Source organism: Lagenorhynchus albirostris, chromosome 7 (assembly GCF_949774975.1).
Source record: "Lagenorhynchus albirostris chromosome 7, mLagAlb1.1, whole genome shotgun sequence".
NCBI classification, from domain to species: Eukaryota; Metazoa; Chordata; class Mammalia; order Artiodactyla; family Delphinidae; genus Lagenorhynchus; species Lagenorhynchus albirostris.
In genome coordinates this window covers 33,848,022-33,872,556 of record NC_083101.1, presented here as the reverse complement: position 1 = coordinate 33,872,556, position 24,535 = coordinate 33,848,022, and the positions used below count along the sequence as shown (strand labels likewise).

Sequence of the window (24,535 nt, the reverse complement as noted above, 5' to 3'; positions counted from 1 at the left end):
GGAGTCACCATGAAGGGTAGTAAGTGGGCCAAAAGAGGGTCCTATGGGAGCCCAGAGAAGGTCGGTGGGGAGATCAGAGAAGGTCCTGAGAGGAGGTGACTTCTACCCTGAAGGACTTGCAGGAGGACCTGTAGAAGGCAGGGCTCAGCGTGGTGGATGTAGGGGAGGAGGGAGTGTGCAGGCTTAGGAAACTGCCTGTGCCAAGGCCTGGAGGAGAGAGAACATGATCCTTTAGGGGAACTCAAAAATAGTTCAGTGTAACTAGAGCACAGAGTGGCAAAAAAATTAGGCAGGAGTCCTAGGCTGGAGGAGGCTTTGCGGGAATCAGCTGCAGGAGGGGCTGATGAGCACAGTCAAACTAGCCACTGGGGTCCCAGGCCCCAGGGTCTGAGCTCTAGGAACTGGGTCCAATCCTTGACCTTGACCCTCATGACCCAGCACTCTGGGTACCCTAGTTTCCCCAAAATTAAGTTCTTCCTTGCCCTCTCCTGCCAAAAAAAAGAAAAGAAAAGATCCCTCATTGGTTTTAATTTGTTTTTAAAGACCTTCCCATATGTTCTCGTCCATTTCGACAGATTGAACACTGATTCATTATCCAAGCAGAAAAAGCAACAGAAAGCACTGGAAACTGGCTTTAAAAACAAGAACGAGGGCTTCCCTGGTGGCGCAGTGGTTGAGAGTCCGCCTGCTGATGCAGGGGACACAGGTTCGTGCCCCAGTCCAGGAAGATCCCACATGTCGCGGAGCGGCTGGGCCCGTGAGCCATGGCCGCTGAGCCTGCGTGTCCAGAGCCTGTACTCCGCAACGGAAGAGAACACAGCAGTGAGAGGCCCACGTACCGCAAAAAAAAAAAAACAAGAACAAGAGTAGAAGAAAAATTGTATACTTTCCTCCTTATTCGTGGTAGGTACTAAATAAGTACCTACTTTAATTTATTGAAAGTCCTTATTTAACCACAGATAACAACAGCCTAATTTGCTTTTGTGGGATGATCATATTTTTAAATGTGATTTCTTTTTTTTCCTTTAAACTTAATTTCCACTTATTTATGAACTATGCAAAACCATGATGGTTTTCTTTAGCCCCAAGTGACTGAGTTACTTTAGTGCTGGGTTTAATTTTCTCTGTAATCAGGTCCTGTTGCTCAGCCTTACCCAGGTGTGAAAGGCCATTTAAACTTGAGAGACATAAAGCACATGGCATCTAGTCTAGACATATCGCAGACGAATGAACACTGCTGCAATCTCCTTGCCCTTTGGTTGCTTCCTCCTGGCCTCCAAACTTGCACTTCTTCAGAACCGCTCAACTTTGGGACCCCCCTCTAGCCCATGGTCCATTTTCCGTCTGTTTTTAACAACTGAACTTTTCCAAGGAAAAGTCTATTTTTGCCTCCGGTGTTTCTTCATCTTCCTTTGGCCACCAAATCCATTTTACCACCAAATTTGCTGTCTCCAGTGGTCCCCCTGCCCCCATGTTCCCACCAAGTTCTGGCTCCTCATTCTCCTGCACTGCTCTGGGCCTTTGAATCTGTGGGTCTCTCCTCCTCAGGACACACACCCTGGTTCTCTGTCCTTCCAGGACGGCTGCACAAGGCTCACCTCTCCACTGCTCATCCCTCTGCACACTCTCTCCTTCAGGAGTCAAACCCATCATCAGCTTTCCTCAAAATGGCTCCCATATCTCTCTCTCCAGCCCAGACCTCCACTCAGAGCTTCAGACCTGCCTCTCCTCCTGCCTGGTGGGCAGTTTTACCTGCATATTTACACCAACGTGTCCCAAACCTACCCTTCTCCCTTCCACCCAGAAGTGCCTCCTCCTCTCCTTTCTGTTATTGTTACTTTGCTCATTAGTTCTGAAAGTCAAGCTGGGAATCAAGTGTTATTTCTTCCTTCAAACTGGTTATTTCTCAGCTTTGTCTGTAACCCAGTATAGTGTATTGCAAGAGCCCTAGGCTAGGAGGCAGTCCAGGGTCCTAATCCCAGCTCCACCACAGCTTTCTGGACGGCTTTGGACAAGTCAGTGAACTTTTATTTTTGCAGTACGCGGGCCTCTCTCCAGACACGCAGGCTCAGCGTCCATGGCTCATGGGCCTAGCCATTCCAGGGAAGCCCTCAGTGATCTTTTTGAACTTGTTGCCTCTCGTGTAATAGGACTGGCAACCACTTTTTTTTTTTTTTTTTTTCAGTATGTGGGCCTCTCACTGCTGCGGCCTCTCCTGCTGCGGAGCACGGGCTCCGAACGCGCAGGCCCAACGGCCATGGCTCACGGGCCCAGCCGATCCGCGGCACGTGGGATCCTCCCGGACCGGGGCACGAACTCGCATCCAACTCCCAACCACTGCGCCACCAGGGAAGCCTGGCAACCACTTATTGAAAGCTTACTACAGGCCAAGTACTGTGATTAGGGTGTTCTATACATCATCACACGAACCTTAAGAGGTGGGGTCTTTATAATTTTCCCATTTCAGAGAAAAAGGAAAATAAAACTCAGAAAGACTAAGGTATTCAGGATCAAGAGCTGGTTAGTGGCATGGGCTGGGCTCGAACCAGCTCTGTAATTCTAACTCCAGAATCTGTTTTTTCCATTACACTGTAGGGCGCGCACTCTCTCCACGCCGAAGGCACCCAGCCGTCAGCCTCCTTCGGGGAATGTCTGCTCACGTGTAAACGCAGGGACCCCACGACCACCAGACTCTGTGAGCCACAAGCTCAGCTCCCGAGAAGTGCGCGCGGCTTCCTCTTCCCGCCGTACCTCTCCCCTAGAGGGTGGCTCCGCCCCCTGACCTGATTGGCTGTCTGGAGCGAGGCGGCGCTCGAGGATTGGCTGCGCGGTGGTCGCGGGCTGACGTGGCGGGGCCGGTGTGTGGGCTCTGCTGGGCTGCTGACCGAAACGACCAAGGCGACGGCGGCGCACCGTGACGGGTGGTGTGGCGCGGAAGCGCGAGCCGCTGCCATGCCGCTGGAGCTGGAGCTGTGTCCCGGGCGCTGGGTGGGCGGGCAGCACCCATGCTTCATCATTGCCGAGATCGGCCAGAACCACCAGGGCGACCTGGACGTGGCCAAGCGCATGATCCGCGTGGCCAAGGTGAGGGGACTGTCTAGAGTACTCGGGCGCCGAGCGGGGGGCGGGGCCTGGGGAAGACCGGCCTGGGCAAGGGTGGGGCAGGGCTGCGCAGAGCTGGGGCCATCATTCCTCTGCCTCTCGGTGCCCTACGTCCGGCCTGCCGTCCAGCTCGCCGGATCCATTTCCACACGTTTCGAATCCTCTTCGGCCCTCCGCCACCATCCTGATTTGTTTGCATTACTGCATCTGCGCCCCCCCCCCCCCCGCCTTACTCCCAGCTCTCTCGCTCCCTTCTGGTGGCAGAATGATCTTTCTGAAACACAGATTTGATCAGCCGCCTGGCACCTTCAGTGGCTTCCCACTGCCAGCAGGTAGAGTCGAAACCCTTTAATAAAGCCTTCAAGACCTTAATGACCTGGCCCCTTCTTGCCTTTTTTTTTTTTTTATCTCTGACATCTTCCAGCGACAGTGAATTACTTCCAGGAAGTTCCTGAAATTTGCTGTTGTCTCTCTCACCTGCCATTCCTTGTACTTACCTACCTCATAGAGTTGTGAGGATCAAATGAGATAACTCGTGTAAAGCTCTTAGTAGAGTACTTGGCAAATAGGACTCAATACATGTTGGTTATTAGTGATATGATGTTAATGAACATTTATGATCCCTCTTTGGATACTTTCTCCAATCCCTACCTGCAAAGCTGGGCTCCTGTAATTGTTCCCATCGAATTGTATTGTCACTGTCGGTTTAAACTTCTCTCTCTGTTAGACTGTGAGCCCTCTGAAGGGGAGGCCTGTCACGTTCTTCATTGTGACCCCGGGCCCCACAATAATTCTGCGCTGTGATTCCCTGGTTTAGCGATAGCTCACTCCATCTTTTTTCCTTTCACTTCCCTTCAGTCAGTGCTGTTCACTCAGTCATTCATGATTAGGTTTTCTGTTACTCCTTCAGGACTAACTGTTATTACTCCTTCAGGACTAGCTTTTATGGAAGCCTACTGAATCATAAAAATACTTTTATATTTAAATTTTATTTACTTTTTCATTGAAGTATAATTGATTTGCAATAACATTGGTTTCAGGTGTACAACATAATGATTCAATATTTTTATAGATTATACTCCATTTAAAGTTACTGCAAAATAATGGCTATATTTCCCTGTGCTGTGCAATACATCCTTGTTGCTTATTTATTTTATACATAGTAGATGGTGCTTCTTAATCCCCCACTCCTATCTTACCTCTCCCCCTTACTTCTCCCCACTGGTAACCATTAGTTTGTTCTCTAGATCTGTGAGTCTATTTGCAACCTAAGTGTCCGTCAACAGACGAATGGATAAAGAAGATGTGGTTGATATACACAATGGAATATTATTCAAGCATAAAAAAGAATGAAATTCTGCCATTTACAACAATGTGGGTGGACCTGGAGGATATTATGCTTAGTGAAATAAGTCAGAGAAAAACAAATACTCTATGTTATCACTTATGAAATCTAAAAATTAAAATACCTTTAAAGAGTAACAATTGCTAACATTTTTGAATGCTTTCTGGGCCAAGTGCTTTAAATGCACCATCTCATTTAATTCCTACAACAACACAGTGGAATAGATGCAGTTGGTTTCATTTTAAAGGCTCAGAGAAGATCAGTGGCTTGTCTGAGGGCCCACAGCTAGTAATTCATGTATTTCAGAGCTTTGCTCTTAGACACAGGGCTCCAGCCTTTGCACTGTAACATTGTTTTCTAGGGGGAGACTTCGGCTCTTAATTTAGGAAACAACCTTATTTTGGAGGTGTCAACTCTGAATGCTGAAGTTGTAAAAATACCTAGAAATAGTGAAGCCATAGAAACAAAGTTATAGTGGTTTTTTTTCTTCTTCCTGTTTTAATTGTGAAGGATAGTTTTCCCCGGGGGAGGAGAATGAAGAGTTTGAGGTTGTGTTATAGTGGAAAGAGCGCTGGACTGGAGTCATGATACCATTTACTAGCTGAATAATCTTGGGCAGCTGGATAATCTTGGACTTTTCCTCTCTAAGCTTCAGTTTCACTTGTTTTATAATATGTATGTATCTTTATTTTTAAACTTAAAGCAATGGAATCTTTTGAAATCCTTACATTTTAGGATTTTTTTTTTTGCCAGATGGAGTCACATTTCCAAGTTTAGTTATCCAGAGTATATTATGTACAAGCTGGCTTGTTCATGTACCAAATCTGTTTACAATATTAAAAGTTGAGTTCTGTCAGCTTGGAAAAAATCACACAGTATAAGAGCTGTGAGTTGAGTTTATTCAGTGTCATAACCAGGGAGACAGCCTCTGAGAAACTGTTCTGAAGCAGTGAGGAGGGAGGTAAGTATATATGTGATTTTGATGAAGGGAACCTGTAATCAACCACACATCTCTGTGGAAGGTTGCTGCTAGTCATGAGGAACAGATATCTTAGTTAATGGTTTTAGTGCTTTTCTAAGTATGGGAAGATTCAAGAATCCAGGTTCATAAAAAATTTCTCCTACAAATACTTAACTGTCTAAAGGCCTGTTCTGCCAGTTTTCCTGGAGCACAGAGAGCCTCATTCCTGATCTCTACCCTTAATTACTTTCAGGATATGTTGAAGGTCAGCAGCTGCAGTGGGTAGTGAGTTAATTCTTGTAGAACCAGGTGGCAAGTGACCTTCTTTAATTGGCAGTTCATTCAATTGTTGACCAAAATAAAAATGTGCAACAGAAGAGTTGTGAGCTAAGTTTTATAGTGAGGACTATAGCCCAGGATACAGTCTCTCAGTAGATCTGAGAAACTGCTCCAAAGAGGTAGGGGAGAAGCCAGTATATATATGGATTTTTTGGCTAGGAAACACATGTAATCAAGCATGAATCTTGGTAAAAAAAAGTACTGCTAATCACAAAGAACAAATATCTCAAGTTAATGATTTTAGTGCTTTTCTATGTATGGGCAAATGCAAGAATCTGGGATCATTAAAATTTTTCCTGAGACATGCATGTTAGCTATCTGGGGGCTTTTTTTTTTTTTAACATCTTTATTGGAGTATAATTGCTTTACAGTCGTGTGTTAGTTTCTGCTGTATAACAAAGTGAATCAGCTATAAACAAACATATATCCCCATATCTCCTCCTTCTTGCGTCTCCCTCCCACCTTCCCTATCCCACCCCTCTAGGTGGACACAAAGCACCGAGCTGATCTCCCTGTGCTATGTGGCTGCTTCCCACTAGCTATCTATTTACATTTGGTAGTGTATATAGGTCCACAGCACGCTCTCACTTCATCCCAGCTTACCCTTCCCCCTCCCCATGTCCTCAAGTCCATTCTCTACATCTGTGTCTTTATTCCCGTCCTGCCCTTAGGTTCTTTAGAACCAATTTTTTTTTATATTCCGTATATATGTGTTAGCATATGGTATTTGTTTTTCTCTTTCTGATTTACTTCACTCTGTTTGACAGTCTCTAGGTCCATCCACCTTACTACAAATAACTCAATTTCGTTTCTTTTTATGGCTGAGTAATATTCCATTGTATATATGTGCCACATCTTCTTTATGCATTCATCTGTTGATGGACACATAGGTTGCTCCAATGTCCTGGCTATTGTAAATAGAGCTGCAATGAACACTGTGGTACATGATGCTTTTTGAATTATGCTTTTCTCAGGGTATATGCCCAGTAGTGGGATTGCTGGGTCGTATGGTAGTTCTATTTTTAGTTTTCTAAGGAACCTCCATACTGTTCTCCATAGTGGCTGTATTAATTTACATTCCCACCAACAGTGCAAGAGGGTTCCCTTTTCTCCACACCCTTTCCAGCATTTGTTGTTTGTAGATATTTTGATGATGGCCATTCTGACTGGTGTGAGGTGATGCCTCATTGTAGTTTCGATTTGCATTTCTCTAATGATTAGTGATGTTGAGCATCCTTTCATGTGTTTGTTGGCAATCTGTATATCTTCTTTGGAGAAATGTCTATTTAGGTCTTCTGCCCATTTTTGGACTGGGTTGTTTGTTTTTTTGATATTGAGCTGCATGAGCTGCTTGTAAATTTTGGAGATTAATCCTTTGTCAGTTGCTTCGTTTGCAGCTATTTTCTCCCATTCTGAGGGTTGTCTTTTCATCTTGTTTATGGTTTCCTTTGCTGTGCAAAAGCTTTTAAGTTTCATTAGGTCCCATTTGTTTATTTTTGTTTTTATTTTCATTTCTCTAGGAGGTGGGTCAAAAAGGATCTTGCTGTGATGTATGTAATAGAGTGTTCTGCCTATGTTTTCCTCTAAGAGTTTTATAGTGTCTGGCCTTACATTTAGGTCTTTAATCCATTTTGAATTTATTTTTGTGTATGGAATTAGGGAGTGTTCTAATTTCATTCTTTTACATGTAGCTGTCCAGTTTTCCCAGCACCACTTATTGAAGAGGCTGTCTTTTCTTCATTGTATATTCTTGCCTGCTTTATCAAAGATAAGGTGACCATATGTGTGTGGGTTTATCTCTGGGCTTTCTATCCTGTTCCATTGATCTATATTTCTGTTTTTGTGCCAGTACCATATTGTCTTGATTACTGTAGCTTTGTAGTATAGTCTGAAGTCAGGGAGCCTGATTCCTCCAGCTCTGTTTTTCTTTCTCAAGATTGCTTTGGCTATTCGGGGTCTTTTGTGTTTCCATACAAATTGTGAAATTTTTTGTTCTAGTTCTGTGAAAAATGCCATTGGTAATTTGATAGGGATTGCATTGAATCTGTAGATTGCTTTGGGTAGTATAGTCATTTTCACAATGTTGACTCTTCCAATCCAAGAACATGGTGTATCTCTCCATCTGTTTGTATCATCTTTAATTTCTTTCATCAGTGTCTTATACTTTACTGCATACAGGTCTTTTGTCTCCTTAGGTAGGTTTATACCTAGGTATTTAATTCTTTTTGTTGCAGTGGTAAATTGAAGTGTTTCCTTAATTTCTCTTTCAGATTTTTCGTCATTAGTGTATAGGAATGCAAGAGATTTCTGTGCATTAATTTGTATCCTGCTACCTTACCAAATTCATTGATTAGCTCTAGTAGTTTTCTGGTAGCATCTTTGGGATCCTCTATGTATAGTATCATGTCATCTGCAAACAGTGACAGTTTTACTTCTTCTTTTCCAATATTGATTCCTTTTATTTCTTTTTCTTCTCTGAGTTCTGTGGCTGAAACTTCCAAAACTATGTTGAATAAGAGTGGTGAGAGTGGGCAACCTTGTCTTGTACCTGATCTTAGTGGAAATGGTTTCAATGTTTCACCATTGAGAATGATGTTGGCTGTGGGGTTGTCATATACGGCCTTTATTATGTTGAGATAAGTTCCCTCTATGCCTACTTTCGGGAGAGTTTTTATCATAAATGGGTGTTGAATTTTGTCAAAAGCTTTTTCTGCATCTATTGAGAAGATCATACGGTTTTTCTCCTTCAATTTGTTAATATGGTTTATCACATTGATTGATTTGTATATATTGAAGAATCCTTGCATCCCTGGGGTAAACCCCACTTAATCATGGTGTATGATCCTTTTGATGTGCTGTTGGATTCTGTTTGCTAGTACTTTGTTGAGGATTTTTGCATCTATGTTCATCAGTGATATTGGCCTGTTATTTTCTTTCTTTGTGACATCTTTGTCTGGTTTGGTATCAGGGTGATGGTGGCCTCGTAGAATGAGTTTGGGAGTGTTCCTCCCTCTGCTATATTTTGGAAGAGTTTGAGAGGATAGGTGTTAGCTCTTCTCTAAATGTTTGATAGAATTTGCCTGTGAAGCCATCTGGTCCTGGCCTTTTTTTTGGAAGATTTTTTTTTTTTTTCGGTACGCGGGCCTCTCACTGTTGTGGCCTCTCCCGTTCCGGAGCACAGGCTCCAGACGCGCAGGCTCAGCGGCCATGGCTCACGGGCGCAGCCGCTCCGCAGTATGTGGGGTCTTCCCGAACCGGGGCACGAACCCATGTCCCCTGCATCGGCAGGCGGACTCTCAACCACTGCGCCACCAGGGAAGCCCTGGAAGATTTTTAATCACAGTCTCAATTTCTGTGCTTGTGACTGGTCTGTTTATATTTTCTATTTCTTCCTGGTTCAGTCTCAGGAGGTTGTGCTTTTCTAAGAATGTGTTCATTTCTTCCAGTTTGTCCATTTTATTGGCATAGAGTTGCTTGTAGTAATCTCTCCTGATCCTTTGTATTTCTGTAGTGTCAGTTGTTACGTCTCCTTTTTCATTTCTAGTTCTATTGATTTGAGTCTTCTCCCTTTTTTTCTTGATGAGTCTGGCTAGTGGTTTATCAATTTTGTTTATCTTCTCAAAGAACCAGCTTTTAGTTTTATTGATCTTAGCTATTATTTCCTTCATTTCTTTTTCATTTATTTCTGATCTGATCTTTATGATTTCTTTCCTTCTGCTAACTTCGGGTTTTTTTTTGTTCTTCTTTCTCTAATTGCTTTAGATATAAGGTTAGGTTGTTTATTTGAGATGTTTCTTGTTTCTTGAGGTAGGATTGTATTGCTATAAACGTCCCCCTTAGAATTGCTTTTGCTGCATCCCATAGCTTTTAGGTCATCGTGTTTTAATTGTCATTTGTTTCTAGGTATTTTTTGATTTCCTCTTTGATTTCTTCAGTGATCACTTCGTTATTAAGTAGTGTATTGTTTAGCCTCCATGTGTTTGTATTTTTTACAGATTTTTTCCTGTAATTGATATCTAGCCTCATAGTGTTGTGGTTGGAAAAGATACTTGATATGATTTCAATTTTCTTAAATTTACCAAGGCTTGATTTGTGACCCAAGATATGATCTATCCTGGAGAATGTTCCATGAGCACTTGAGAAGAAAGTGTATTCTGTTGTGTTCGGATGGAATGTCCTATAAATATCAATTAAGTCCATCTTGTTTAATGTATCATTTAAGGCTTGTGTTTCCTTATTTATTTTCATTTTGGATGATCTGTCCATTGGTGAAAGTGGGGTGTTAAAGTCCCCTAGTATGATTGTGTTACTGTCGATTTCCCCTTTTATGGCTGTTAGCATTTGCCTTATGTATTGAGGTGCTCCTATGTTGGGTGCATAAATATTTACAATTGTTATATCTTCTTCTTGGATTGATCCCTTGATGATTATGTAGTGTCCTTCTTTGTCTCTTGTAATAGTCTTTATTTTAAAGTCCATTTTGTCTGATCTGAGAATTGCTACTCCTGCTTTCTTTTGGTTTCCATTTGCATGGAATATCTTTTGCCATCCCCTCACTTTCAGTCTGTATGTGTCCCTAGGTCTGAAGTGGGTCCCTTGTAGACAGCAAATATACAGGTGTTGTTTTTGTATCCATTCAGCCAGTCTATGTCTTTTGGTTAGAGCATTTAATCCATTTACATTCAAGGTAGTTATCAATATGTGTGTTCCTATTACCATTTTCTTAACTGTTTTGGGTTTATTATTGTAGGTCCTTTTCTTCTCTTGTGTTTCCTGCCTAGAAAACTTCCTTTAGGATTTGTTGTAAAGCTGGTTTGGTGGTGCTGAATTCTCTTAGCTTTTGCTTGTCTGTAAAGGTTTTAATTTCTCTGTTGAATCTGAATGAGATTCTTGCTGGGTTGAGTAATCTTGGTTGTATGTTTTTCTCTTTTGTCACTTTAAATATGTCCTGCCACTCCCTGCTGGTTTGCAGAGTTTCTGCTGAAAGATCAGCTGTTAACCTTATGGAGATTCCCTTGTATGTTATTTGTTGCTTTTCCCTTGCTGCTTTTAATATTTTTCCTTTGTATTTAATTTTTTTTTTTTTTTTTTGGTGGCACGCGGGCCTCTCACCGTTGTGGCCTCTCCTGTTGCAGAGCACAGGCTCCGGACGCGCAGGCTCAGTGGCCATGGCTCACGGGCCCAGCCGCTCCACGGCACGTGGGATCCTCCCGGACCGGGGCACAAACCCTGTCCCCTGCATCGGCAGGCGGACTCTCAACCACTGCGCCACCAGGGAAGCCCTGTATTTAATTTTTGATAGTTTGATTAATATGTGCCTTGGTGTGTTTCTCCTTGGATTTATCCTGTATGGGACTCTCTGTGCTTCCTGGACTTGATTGACTATTTCCTCTCCCATATTAGGGAAGTTTTCAACTATAATCTCTTCAAATATTTTCTCAGTCCCTTTTTTTATTCTCTTCTTCTTCTGGGACCCCTATAATTCGAATGTTGGTGTGTTTAATATTCTCCCAGAGGTCTCTGAAACTGTCCTCAATTCTTTTCATTCTTTTTTCTTTATTCAGCTCTGTGGTAGTTATTTCCACTATTTTATCTTCCAGGTCACTTATCTGTTCTTCTGCCTCAGTTATTCTGCTATTGATTCCTTCTGGAGAATTTTTAATTTCATTTATTGTGTTGTTCATCATTGTTTGCTCTTTAGTTCTTCTAGGTCCTTGTTAAACGTTTCTTGTATTTTCTCCATTCTATTTCCAAGATTTTTGATCTTTACTCTCATTATTCTGAATTCTTTTTCAGGTAGACTGCCTATTTCCTCTTCATTTATTTGGTCTAGTGGGTTTTTACCTTGCTCCTTCATCTGCTGTGTAATTCTCTGTCTTAACTTACTGTGTTTTGCTTAACTTACTGTGTTTTGCTTAACTTACTGTGTTTGGGGTCTCCTTTTCACAGGCTGCAGGTTCGTAGTTCCTGTTGTTTTTGATGTTTGCCGCCAGTGGGTAAGGTTGGTTCAGTAGGTTGTGTAGGCTTCCTGGTGGAGGGGACTGGTGCCTGTGTTCTGGTGGATGAGGCTGGATCTTGTCTTTCTGGTGGGCAGGACCGCATCTGGTGGTGTGTTTTGGGGTATCTGTGAACTTAGTATGACTTTAGGCAGCCTCTCTGCTAATGGATGGGGTTGTGTTACTGTCTTGCTAGTTGTTTGGCATGGGGCATCCAGCACTGGAGCTTGCTGGTTGTTGAGTGGAGCTGAGTCTTAGCATTGAGATGGAGATCTCTGAGAGAGCTTTCACCGTTTGATATTACATGGGGCCAGGAGGTCTCTGGTGGACCAATGTCCTGAACTTGGCTCTCCCACCTCAGAGGCTCAGACCTGACACCCGGCTGGAGCACCAAGACCCTGTCAGCCACACGGTAGATCCGTAGTGGATCATAAAATGATATAACTCAGGGACAGCCAGATGAAAGGGATGCATAGGGCAAGGCACGGGGAATGGGAGCAGACTTCCCATGACTTCTCCAGGCGCACCACTCTCCCATCACCTCCACGTGTTAGCCAACCCAGAAGCTCCTCTGGGGGCTTTTTATCCAAAGCACAGAATCCCTCATCCTGTTTTTTCTATCCTGAGTTCCTCTTAGGACTCACTCTCTGTGGGTGACTACAGTGGGTTGCAACTTAAGCTTTTGTATAATTGGATGATGAGTGACACCCTTTGTTCTTTTCTTTGTTCACCCATTATTTTTATTTTATTACAACAAAATGTTATTATAATTATATAATATGTATAAAAATATAACTGTTACAATTAGAAATTTGCTGATTGAATATACTTTTAACTCTCAAATTTTGATGCAAAGGGCACATCACACCTTGGCTCATTCTGTAGCTTGCTTTTTGCCAGTAGAGAAGCAATAAAAGCTTGAGCAAAGAAACCATCAGCATTATGGTAAAATAGTGACAGTGGTTGTGTTTTCTGAACCAAGAGTTGACCATAGCATTAAACAGATAGAGAAATTTGTCATATTTAGGAAAGAAGCTGAGAAAAGAAGGGGAGGAACCTGCTGTCCTCCCCATACAACTGCTGTCAGGTGGAATGTGGTAGAACTTTATCTTATCTCTTATCATTAGTACTTTCTGCTGTTTTACTTCACTTTACTACTTGCCTAGGTGGAGACAAGCTTTTTAACTTCTTGAGGGTGAGTCTGCTTCTTCAGACGGAGGTGAGAAGCAAAGGGAAGGAAGCAGTGCCCTGTGAAGATCATGTTCTGCAGCGTTCAGGAAAGCCCTCTGGCCAGCTCTGCCAGAGACTCACTGTGCAGCTTTGGTCAGGTCACTCTAGGCCTTGGGATCTTCATCTAGACAATGAGGACTCTGTTGCCCAAGGTCACTTCCAGGTCTAATGTTCTCTGAACTTCTATCCAGCATCAAGTCCTGACTGTGCCATCTTTTGATTTTTCCAGGAGTGGAAGCAGCACTCTCAGCACAGGCATTTCTGGAGCTGAGGTTTCCAGCAGCATGAAGACCTCTGTGTCTACAGAAATGTCAGCGAGCTGAGACTTTAGAGAGCTTTGCTTAATCTATCTGTTGAGTGGTTTTAAAAAACAATTTTGAAAGATTGGAGGCTGACTGGTAATAAAATTACAGCTTTTATAGTCAGACAATCCAGCTTTTATATTATAGCTTCTGTTAATTAAAGCTGGGGCATTTCTAAGTTTGCTTGCTTTTGCCCCAGAACCTCTTGTTCAAACGAGATGCCATGCAGAAAAGCAGATGTGCAGAACAGCTAAAAACACAGTTGTTCCTTTGTTTCCCACCCCCATCAGGGGCTCCTCAGCAAGTTACAGGTCCTAGAGCTAGTCCAAATGGCCATTTGTATAGATGGAGAAACTGAGTCCAGAGATAGGAAGTGACTTATCCAAGAGAGTCAGAGTTAAGTCAGATTCTGACTTTTTCCCCTAAATTCTGGCCCAGTTTTCATATCCTCTGCCGAGTTACACAACTTAAAATCTTCTTTGACTGTTTGATTAATTATTTTTAATATTATAATACAAAACAAAGCAGCCCCCCCTTTTTTTTTACATTTTAAGAGGGAAAAATACAGCAGAACCCCCATCCCCACCCTTTTATTCCTGTGAGACTTACTTGCTTTTCCTGTTTCTCTTCTTTGGGAGTTCTTAATGCGTCTGTCAATTCATGTTTTTTTTTTTTTTTTTTTTTTTTTTGCGGTACGCGGGCCTCTCACTGTTGTGGCCTCTCCCGTTGCGGAGCACAGGCTCCGGACGCGCAGGCTCAGCGGCCATGGCTCATGGGCCCAGCCGCTCCGCGGCATGTGGGATCCTCCCGGACTGGGGCACGAACCCGTGTCCTCTGCATCAGCAGGCGGACTCTCAACCACTGCGCCACCAGGGAAGCCCCCCGATGTTATTTTTAAAGATAATAATTTCATAGCAGTTGCCCCAACACTTCTCTTGTCTCTCAGAATCTGTGCAGGGTCATTAAAGGAGCCCTAATGTGTGTTTGCAGGAGTGTGGCGCTGACTGTGCCAAGTTCCAGAAGAGTGAGCTGGAGTATAAGTTTAATCGGAAAGCCTTGGAGAGGCCGTATACTTCGAAGCATTCCTGGGGGAAGACGTACGGGGAGCACAAACGCCACCTGGAATTCAGCCACGCCCAGTACAAGGAGCTGCAGAAATATGCCGAGGAGGTTGGCATCTTCTTCACTGCCTCCGGCATGGATGAGGTGAGCCCTCTGCCACGCTGCTATTTGTCATTTTAGCAGACCTAGGGGACATCAGGTAGCCCTGTGGCTTTGGCTTAGAGCCAGCTCCAGCCCTTGCTCACTTTAGACTTTTTTGTGCTTTCTGGACCTAGAGTTCCCCATAGCATTAACAAGATAAATGCCCAACTAAACAGGAGGCCAGGGGGATCAGAGGCCCAGTGATGCAGGGAACCATAGTTTTCAGAGCAGGCTGTTTCTGGGAGTAGGGGCCAGCCACCCGGGAACCCCAGAGTCCCTCAAGCCTGTAGAAGATGCCACACTGGGCCAGTTTTCTCCCAGTGGAAAGTGGCCTGGACTCAGGAAACCTCAGTTCTGACAGGAGTCCTCCCCTTGCTGAGTGGCCGTGGCTTATCTGGGTGAGGTGGCATTGCATGGTTCAGAAGGCAGCAGCACACAGGATGGCCATGCTGACATACTGGACGAGTCCAGCTGGTGCCAGGTCTTGGGTCCCATCTGCTCTGTAACCTGCCTCAAGACTCCTTTATGTGCTCTTTTTTCAAATATAAAAAATTTTTATAATTATAAAAATTATACAATGTTATACAATGTCACAGAAAGTTTAGAAAACAGGAAAAAGGGAGAAAAACTGACCCATAATCTCTATATGGCAGCTCTTTTTTTTTTTTTAATCAGTTAATTAATTTATTTATTTTTGGCTGCGTTGGGTCTTTGTTGCTGCAGGCGGGCTTTCTCTAGTTGCGGCAAGCGGGGGCTACTCTTGTTGCGGCGCGCAGGCTTCACATTGCGGTGACTTCTCTTCTTGCGGAGCACTGGCTCTAGGCACGCAGGCTTCAGTAGTTGTGGCACACAGGCTCAGTAGTTGTGGCTCGCGGGCTCTAGAGCGCAGGCTCAGTAGTTGTGGCGCACTTAGTTGGGCTTAGTTGCTCCGTGGCATGTGGGATCTTCCCGGACCAGGGCTGGAACCCGTGTCCCCTGCATTGGCAGGCAGTTTCTTAACCACTGTGCCACCAGGGAAGTCCCTGGCAGCTCTCTTTATATATTTCCTCCTGAAGTTGTTTTATGTGCATATTTTATTTCCTAGTTGTTATATTTGTGAATGTTGAGTTCCGTGCATGCTTTTCCCAGTTAACATTATCTACAGCTTTTACCCATATCTTGTTTTTTTTTTTCTCAGCTTTATTGAGATATAATTGACATGTAGCTCTCCATATCTTGTGCTGAAAGTTATTAATGATGGTGTAGTATTTCTTTTGAGGATTTATAATGTATGTAACCATTTCTTTATGTTTGAACATGAGGTTATGTTTTTACTTTCAGTTTTCTGTGCTTATAAATAATGCTGAGATGACCATCTTCTTTTCTGTGGTTTGAATTGTTTCCTTAGGATAGCTTTGCAGTAATGGATCATTAGATGAAACAACATTTTAAATGCTCTTGAAACACTTAGGATTCTTTTAGTCAACTAGAATATTTGAAGGGAGCCCAGTTCCTTCTCTAGGCCTCTGACCTTTGTGTCACTATTCCAACCCTAAGATATGTCTGTAAATTGAGTCAAAAGAAACATAACTCTAGCCTAAACCATTGGTAGTTTAAAAAAGGGGGGGAAGCAGAGAACCTAGGTGTCTGTGAAACTTGACAAGTCCAGGCTTCAGTTCGTAGCCCGCTTACAGTAATATATCTTATCCCTACTATGCCCCATTTTGCAGATGAAGAAATGGAGACTCAGAGGGGCCAGGAAGTTTGTACAGTGTCACACAGCTGGGAAATGGGTCTTGAGGGCAGATCTGACGCCTAGTGCAGTGTGCTTTCTGCAGTCCCTCAGCTGCCACCTGGTCGTCCGTCCGGGTGTGTGTGGCTTCCCAAAGCTCAGGAGAGCCTTTGGGCTTCCCCCCTGCTCTTCACCACTCTTGATGTTGGTGGCTGGAGAGTCTTTGGGCCCAAGAGATGCCCTGGGGAAAAGGGGACATATTTTTAGGAAAACCTATCTAAAGTGGTTACTGGGCATTTTTCTGATCCCATCTTAAATAGTACCTCCTCAGGAAATTCTTCCTGTGCCCCTGCTTGGTTCAGGCCCGTCCTTCTGTTGTGTTCTCTTGGTTTTCTTTTTTTTTTAATTAATTAATTGATTTATTTATTTATTTTTGGCTGCATTGGGTCTTCGTTGCTGCGTGCGGGCTTTCTCTAGTTGCGGTGAGCAGGGGCTACTCTTCGTTCTCATTGTGGTGGCTTCTCTTGTTGCAGAGCACGGGCTCTAGGTGCACGGGCTTCAGTAGTTGTGGCTCGCAGACTCCAGAGTACAGGCTCAGTAGTTGGGGCGCACGGGCTTAGTTGCTCCGCGGCATGTGGGATCTTCCCGGACCAGGGCTCGAACCTATGTCCCCTGCATTGACTGGCAGACTCCGAACCACTGCACCACCAGGGAAGTCCTGTCTCCCGATTTTCTTTACTTCTGTAATTACCGCTAACTATTGCTCCTTTCCACCAGGCTGTTAACACCAAAGCATCCCCAGTGCCTGGTACGTAGTAGGTGCTCGGGAGATGTTTGTTGAGTGAATAAGTAAATAAGTGAGCCAAACAAAAGAGAGGGTTGATGGTTTTTGTCAGATCCTTAAAGGATCTGTAAATCAAAAATGTTAGACAAAAAAGATTGTGGGCTTTGGGATCTGAAAGACTTGGGTGTTTTTTCTGGTCTTGCTATTAACTAGCTGAGTGATTAAAAGTAAGAATCGTCAACGTTTCTTGAGTGTTTATGATCTGCCCGGTTCTGTGCTAGGTATTTTAAATGTATCAGCTCATTTACTCCTCTTAACAACCCCTTGAGATAGGACAGTTATTATTCCCACTTTACAGATGAGGATGCTAGAGCACGGAGCGGGTTAGCTGTCAGTAGCTGTTGATCAGCAGAGGCTGATTCCAACCTAGGCGACTCCAGAGCCTGCCCTCCTGACCATACTCTTCTTGCATCTCTTGGGCCTGTTTCCTCATAGGTAAGGGCAAGGGGGTGGATTAAAAATACCCAGAAGTCGACTTCCCTGGGCGCAGCGGTTAAGAATCCGCCTGCCCATGCAGGGGACACGGGTTTGAGCCTTGGTCCGGGAAGATCCCACATGCCGCGGAGCAACTAAGCCCATGCGCCACAACTACTGAGCCTGTGCTCTAGAGCTTGTGAGCCACAACTACCGAGCCTGCATGCCACAACTACTGAAGCCCACGTGCCTAGAGCCCGTGCTCCGCAACAAGAGAAGCCACCACACTGAGAAGCCCACGCACCGCAACGAAGCGTAGCCCCAGTTCACCACAACTAGAGAAAGCCCGCGTGCACCAACGAAGACCCAATGCAGCCAAAAATAAATAAATAAATTTATTTTTAAAATAAATAAATAAAAGTAAAAATACCCACGAGGTAGGCTTGACCTGAGGAGCATGGACACCCTCATGAACCCAGGTCCTGGCACAGTGTTGACCCATAGTCCATGCTTAGGAAATAGCTTGATAGGAAGGTCATGCCCAAGAAATGACAGTTTTCATTCCGTGCTTGTTTCACGTACTGTGGGTTCAGAACCTTTGGGGATTGCTCTTTGGTAACTGCCTGTAGGGCTCATTCACTCAGGGACAGCTAAATCTTAGTCCTTGGAGAGGGCTGGTTTGGGTTCAAGAAACTGATTGTTCTTGGGTCAAATGTGAATAGACTTAAAATTCCTGGGTGAAACTTTTGATCTGACCAACTTGGTAACAAGTCAGTAATGAGGCAGATTCGTTTTTTTGTTTTTAATTTTTGGCCACACCTCTCGGCATGCGGGATCTTAGTTCCCCAACCAGGGATCAAACCCGTGCCCCCTGAAGTGGAAGCACAGAGTCTTAACCACTGGACTACCAGGGAAGTCCCTGGAGGTTCATTTTGAGGCAGATTAGTTTTTGCAGGGCCCATAAACAGGCTCTGGAGAGAATTTCCAAGGAAGTGTACAGATGTATTTTGGATCCCTAGTACTGTCTTTGGAATAAGCATTCAGGCATACCTCGAAGATATTGTGAGTTCAATTCCAGACCACCGCAATAAAGTGAATATATCAATAGAGCAAGTCAAATGAATTTTTTGGTTTCCCAGTGTTTAATTAACAGCTTTATTGACATACTATACAGTTCAATCAATTAAATTGCACAGTTCAGTGGTTTTTAGTATATTCAGAGTTGTGCGACCATCACCACAATCAATTTAGAACATTTTTATCACCCCAAGAGGAAGAACTATACCCATTAGCAGTCATTGCTCAATTCCCTCAATTCTCCCAACCCTAGGCAACCTCTAATCTCCTGTCTATCTCTATAGTTTTGCCTCTTTTGGACATTGCATGTAAATAGAATCAGATAATATGTGGTCCTTTGTGTCTGGCTTCTTTCACATGGCAACATTTTTTCAAGGTTCATCTATGTGATAGCATGTGTCAGTATTTCATTCCTTTTTGTTGCTGAATACCATTCAATTTTATGGCTAGACTACTTTTTATTTATCCACATCTCAGTTGATGGACATTTGGATTGTTTCCACTTTTTGGCTAGTATGAATAGTATGAGCAATGCTGTCACAAACATCCATGTACATGTTTTATATGAACGTATTTTCATTTCTCTTGGGTGTATATACGGTAGCTCATGTTTAATTTTTTTCGAGAAACTGTCAGACTGTTTTTCAAAGTGGCTGCACCATTTTACATTCCCACCAGCAATGTATGAGGGTTCCAATTTCTCTACATCCTCACCAACATTTGTTATTACATGTCTTTCTGATTCTAGACATCCTAGTGAGTGTGAAGTGATATCTTATTGTGGTTTTGACTTGCATTTATCTGATGGCTAATGATGTTGAGCATCTTTTCGTATGCATATTGGCCATTTGTGTGTCTTCTTTGGAGGAATATCTATTCAGATCCTTTGCCAGTTTTAAAATTGGGTTATTTATCTTTACATATTCCTGATACAAGTCCCTAATCAGAAACATGATTTGCAAAAAATTTTCCCATTCTGTGGGGTATCTTTTCACTTCTTGATGGTGTCCTTTGAAGCACGAACATCTTTAATTTTGATGATGTCCAATTTTTTAGTTTTCTCTTTTATGCTTGTCTATTCTTGTAATTTAAACATTTCTCAGTTTTAAACCACAATGTGATATCACTGCACAACTATCAGTATGGCTAAAGGCTAAAATAAAAAGTGATGGGACTTCCCTGGTGGCGCAATAGACAGGAGTCTGCCTGCTAATGCAGGGGACGCGGGTTCGATCTCTGGTCCGGGAAGATCCCACATGCCGTGGAACAACTAGGCCCGCACGCCACAACTACTGAAGCCCACGTGCGCCTAGAGCCAGTGCTCTACAGCAAGAGAAGCCACAGCAAGGAAAAGCCAGAGCACCACAACCAAGAGTAGCCCCCGCTCGCCACAACTAGAGAAAGCCCACGCGCAGCAACGAAGACCCAACGTAGCCAAAAATAAATAAAATTAAATCTTAAAAAAAAAAGTGATGATAACACCAAATTGTGGCAAGGATGCAGAGATAATGGACCTCTCGTGCATTGCTGGTGGGAATGTAGAATGGTACATTCTAGAAAATTCTTTCCTTTTTTAAAAACAACTTTATCAAGATATAATTCATATACTGTACGATTCACCCACTTGACGTATACTGGTAGTTTCTTATAAAACTAGACATGTGCTCATCATGTGACCCACCAGTTGTCATTTGGTAATTTATCCCCAAAGAAATGAAAACCTATGTTCACCCAAAAATCTGTATATGAGTGTCCATAGCAACTTTATTTGTAGTAGCCCCAAACTAGAACCCAAACTTTCTTTAGGGGATGAATCATTAAATAAACTGTAGCGTATCCACACCACGGAATACTACTCAGCAATAAAAAGGAGTGAAAACTGATGGCTGCCACAGCTTGGATGGATCTCAGGGATATTGTGCTGAGTGAAAAAGCTTCTCTCAGAAGGTTGCATACCGTACGGCTCTGCTTATTTAACATTCTCGGAATAACAGAATTATAGAGCTGGAGAGCAGATTAGTGGTCGTCAGGAGTTAGGGAGGGGAGGGCTTGGAGGTTGATGTGGCTATAGAGGGGTAACATGACGGGAGCCTTGTAGTGGTGGCATAACTCCGTATAGGGCTGTGGTGGTGGTCCGCGTGAGTCTGGACACGTGGTAAAATTGCAGAGAATTAGATACGAGCACACTCAGATGGGTACATTTGAAAATGGTGAAATCTGAATGAGATCGGTGGCCTCTATCAACCTTACCCTCCCAGTTGTGATATTACACTGTAGTTTTGCAAGATGTTACCACTGGGGGGAACTGTAAAGTGTACATAGGTTCTTTCTGTATTATTTCTTACAGCTACATGTGAAGCTATTAATTATCTCAAAATAAAAAGTTTAAAATCTAAAAAAACAATCCTTGGTTTAAAAAAATTTTTTTTTTTTTTTGTTGCATTGGGTCTTTGTTGCTGCACGTGGGCTTCTCATTGCATGGCTTCTCTTGTTGCAGAGCACGGGCTTTAGGTGCACAGGCTTCAGTAGTTGTGGCTCGCGGGTCTAGAGCGCAGGCTCAGTAGTTGTGGCGCACGGGCTCAGTTGCTTCGCAGCATGTGGGATCTTCCCGGACCAGGGCTCGAACCTGTGTCCCCTGCATTGGCAGGCGGGTTCTTAACCACTGTGCCACCAGGAAAGTCCCTTAACATATTTTAATTCAGTAAATATGAATAGGTAGAACCTGCATAAACAGAAACTCAGTAGAGTCCTCAGTACTAAGAGTGCTCTCTAGCGCAGACTCTGGCTGGATGGGCCCGTGGTTAAGTGTACAGACTCTGGGGTCACATTTTGAGTTTGAATATGGTTTTGCCCGTCATGCCTGCTGAGTCCAGGTGGAGGTTATTTACCTTCTTTGTGCTTCTGTTTCTTCAGCTGAACCCATCTCGTAGGGTTGTTATGAGGATTAAATGTGATCACCCATGTAAAGCGCAGCACACAGCCAGCGCTTAGCGATGTTAGTTATGGTTCAGGAAACAGCCTGGACTGAGGATCGGGACATCCGGGTCCTTGCCCTGCTCTGCTCTGAGTGTGAGCTTGGAAGAGTCCCTTCCCTGCTGTGGGCCTCCATTTCCTTTTGTGTGTGAACAAGCTGCTATCCAAAGGCTCTCCCTGCTCTGTTGTCCTGAGCCAGCATAGAATCAGAGATAGTGTCACTAAGGTGACTTGGATTTGGGATGAGAACTTTCCTGTCCAGTACACGTTTCCAGGCACCGGAGCTCCCGGTTGTGGACTCTGAAGGGGGTGCATCTCCTTGCATCTGCTCAGGAAGTCACTTCTTTAGGTCTTTCACTCCCCGGTGGCTTCGAGGTGGGAATCAGGAGCAGGTGGGAGAAGGAGAGGAACCTGGCTGGGTGTTGGTAGCTGGGGCTGACTCTCCGCAGGTACCCTCTTGGTTTCCCAGGAAGCACTTCTCTTTGGTGTATAAACGCGTGCTCTGCGGACACCCTCTGAGTTCAGGTCCTGGTACTAGCACTTGATCGGTGGGCTTGGGCTGGTCATGTAGCCTCTTTGAGCCACACGTGTCCAATCTGTAAAAACGGGGTAATCAAGATGCCCACCCCAGAGGCTGCAGTGGGGACCCAGTGAGGTGAGTCTAGGAGGTGCAAGATCTGCACCCACTGAATGACAGCTGTTCTGTTGCTCAGAACCCTTTTCTCTGCTTCACACTAACAGGGCAGGGAGGCTCCTCTCTCCTAAGAATGCTGTTTGTTCCCCACTAGTCTCCTGACTGACCTGGGCATAGGCAGTAAGGAGAAATGCATTCTTAAGAGCCTTTGCAAGTTAATTTTCTTTGCCGGCCAGGTCCCTTTGCCAAACCAGCAAGTCCTGTCTACCCGGCTGTTGGAGGTGGGTTGGTTCCTTGTTCTGTGTTTACCTGGCAAGTATCTCTGAGTATTTACCCACCCAAACTTCCTCATGGATAGTAGGCATTTATTGAGTCCCGATTTTCTCCACTCTGTGTGCTGTCCTAGGGCAGTCTTTGTGTGCTGAGGAAAGGTTAAGGCATGGTGGAACGAACTTTGTGAAGACCAAGAAAACTGCCAGGGCACACGGTCAAAACTGCACGGAGGCATGTGGAACTTGACTGAAATGAGCAGAGTGTCTGGTCAAAATGGAGGGTTCTGTTGAGAAAGCAAATGGGAGCCGTGACATAGAGGGGGCCCCTGGAGACCCATTCCGGCAGAGCTGCCCTTCCCTCCCAGCGCCTGCCTCCACGGTGCCCTCTTTCCTCCACCACCTCTGCCACAGGGCACCCCCTGCCTACGTCGTGGTGCACTCTGACAGGGCCACTGGGCTGAGGGCAGGCCCAGCCTTTATGGCTCCGTGCTTCCCCCCTCATCATTTCCTCACCCTGGGCAGCTCTCCAGCACCCCCTGTTCTCCCCAGCTCATCACCATGGATCCAGAAACCAAGGGGAGTGGAAGCAGCTCTAGAAAAATCCCAGCTCCACTCCTGTCATTTCTGTTACCCCTTAGATCAGCGGGCCCCCAAATTTCTCATGGGACATGATGTGGAAAGGGGGTTCTGTGGGCACACGTTGTGGGAAGGGGGTTCCTCATTAATTCATTAATTTAGAATCAAAGCCCCTTCCCCAAATAAATAAGGGTTCTGAGTAGAATAAGTGTGGAAACACTGTAAAATAGCTAGACAATTGTATTTACTGGGACCCTCTAAGGGAGAGTCTAACAATGCAGCATTTTACCCAAACCAGTTTGCTAGTGGGACTGTTTTCTGTGTGTTTAACCCAGTTGGATGCCCAGGGAGGGTCATACTCAGTCGAGTTCCTTTCAGACAGACTCAGAAAGCCTTTATGATGTGTGGGGTGGGAGGGAGGAGAAGTTGTGAGACTGCCTGGCTGCATTGTACCCCTAGATGGAAGGAGGACAGACAGCAGCGTGGGCAGGGCTAGAGGAAGCCAGGGAGTCCACAGAGAGAAGGCAGCCACTGGCGCTGACCTAGACTGAGGGGCCCTGGGCACAGTAATATTGCCTCAGGATGGAAGGCTAGTATCTTCCAGATTACTACGGAAGTTGGCACCGTTTGCAGGGATTAATCCAAAATGGCAGTTTTCTTTTTCTTTTTTTAATGTTTAAAGAATGCTTTCTCTACTTATTTATTTTTAAAATTTTATTAATTTTTGGCTGCGTTGGGTCTTTGTTGCTGTGCGCGAGCTTTCTCTAGTTGCAGCGAGCAGGGGCTACTCTTTGCTGAGGTGTGCGGGCTTCTCATTGTGGTGGTTTCTCTTGTTGCGGAGCACGGGCTCTAGGCACACGGGCTTCAGTAGTTGTGGCACATGGGCTCAGTAGTTGTGGCTCACGGGCTCTAGAGCGCAGGCTCAGTAGTTGTGGCTCCTGGGCTTAGTTGCTCCGTGGCATGTGGGATCTTCCTGGACCAAGGATTGAGAAAATGGCAGTTTTCTAAATGGCCACTAGATGGGGCTGGCTCCCCAGGAGGGCTGCAAAACGAGATGCACCTTTCTCCTCCGGCAGGAATTTCCCCTTTTCCTCACTTGAAAATTGTAGAGCTCCATGCAGATTTTACAATCAGTGTAGGTAAGCTTTTAAAAAATTTTTTATTGGAGTGTAGTTGCTTTATAATATTGCGTTAGTTTCTACTGTACAGCAAAGTGAATCAGCTGGACATATACATATATCCCCTCTTTTTTGGATTTCCTTCTCATTTAGGTCACCACAGAGCATTGAGTAGAGTTCCCTGGGCTATACAGTAGTGTAGGTAAGCTTTTGCAAAGTGTGTTTTCTGCATTTGGCCCCTCCTTGCCCCTGCGCGCTCTGCACCTCTCCTGAGTGGGCTCATCCATCTCTTTATGCCCTTGGGGACTTTTTCATCATGAGCCATGCTCTCACAAATAGAGCATTTTACAGACGAAAACTTAGCGTAGGGTTTTCCCTCTTAAAATAGAAAACACTCTTCATCTGCCAGATGGAGTGAGAAGGGTGGGAACATTAGAC

At 44.4% G+C, this 24,535-nt stretch overlaps 1 protein-coding gene across 1 annotated transcript in view; it reads left to right on the top strand.

Annotated features, from left to right (window-relative positions):
• Positions 1–2,860: 2,860 nt before the first annotated feature.
• NANS (N-acetylneuraminate synthase) overlaps positions 2,861–24,535 on the top strand; it is a 29,219-nt gene continuing 7,544 nt past the window's right edge. Inside the window, exons 1-2 of the mRNA XM_060154774.1 lie at positions 2,861–3,084; positions 14,266–14,481. Of these exons, the coding sequence (XP_060010757.1) occupies positions 2,953–3,084; positions 14,266–14,481 (348 nt within the window). The 5' untranslated portion in view covers positions 2,861–2,952. The remainder of the gene's footprint in view (positions 3,085–14,265; positions 14,482–24,535) is intronic.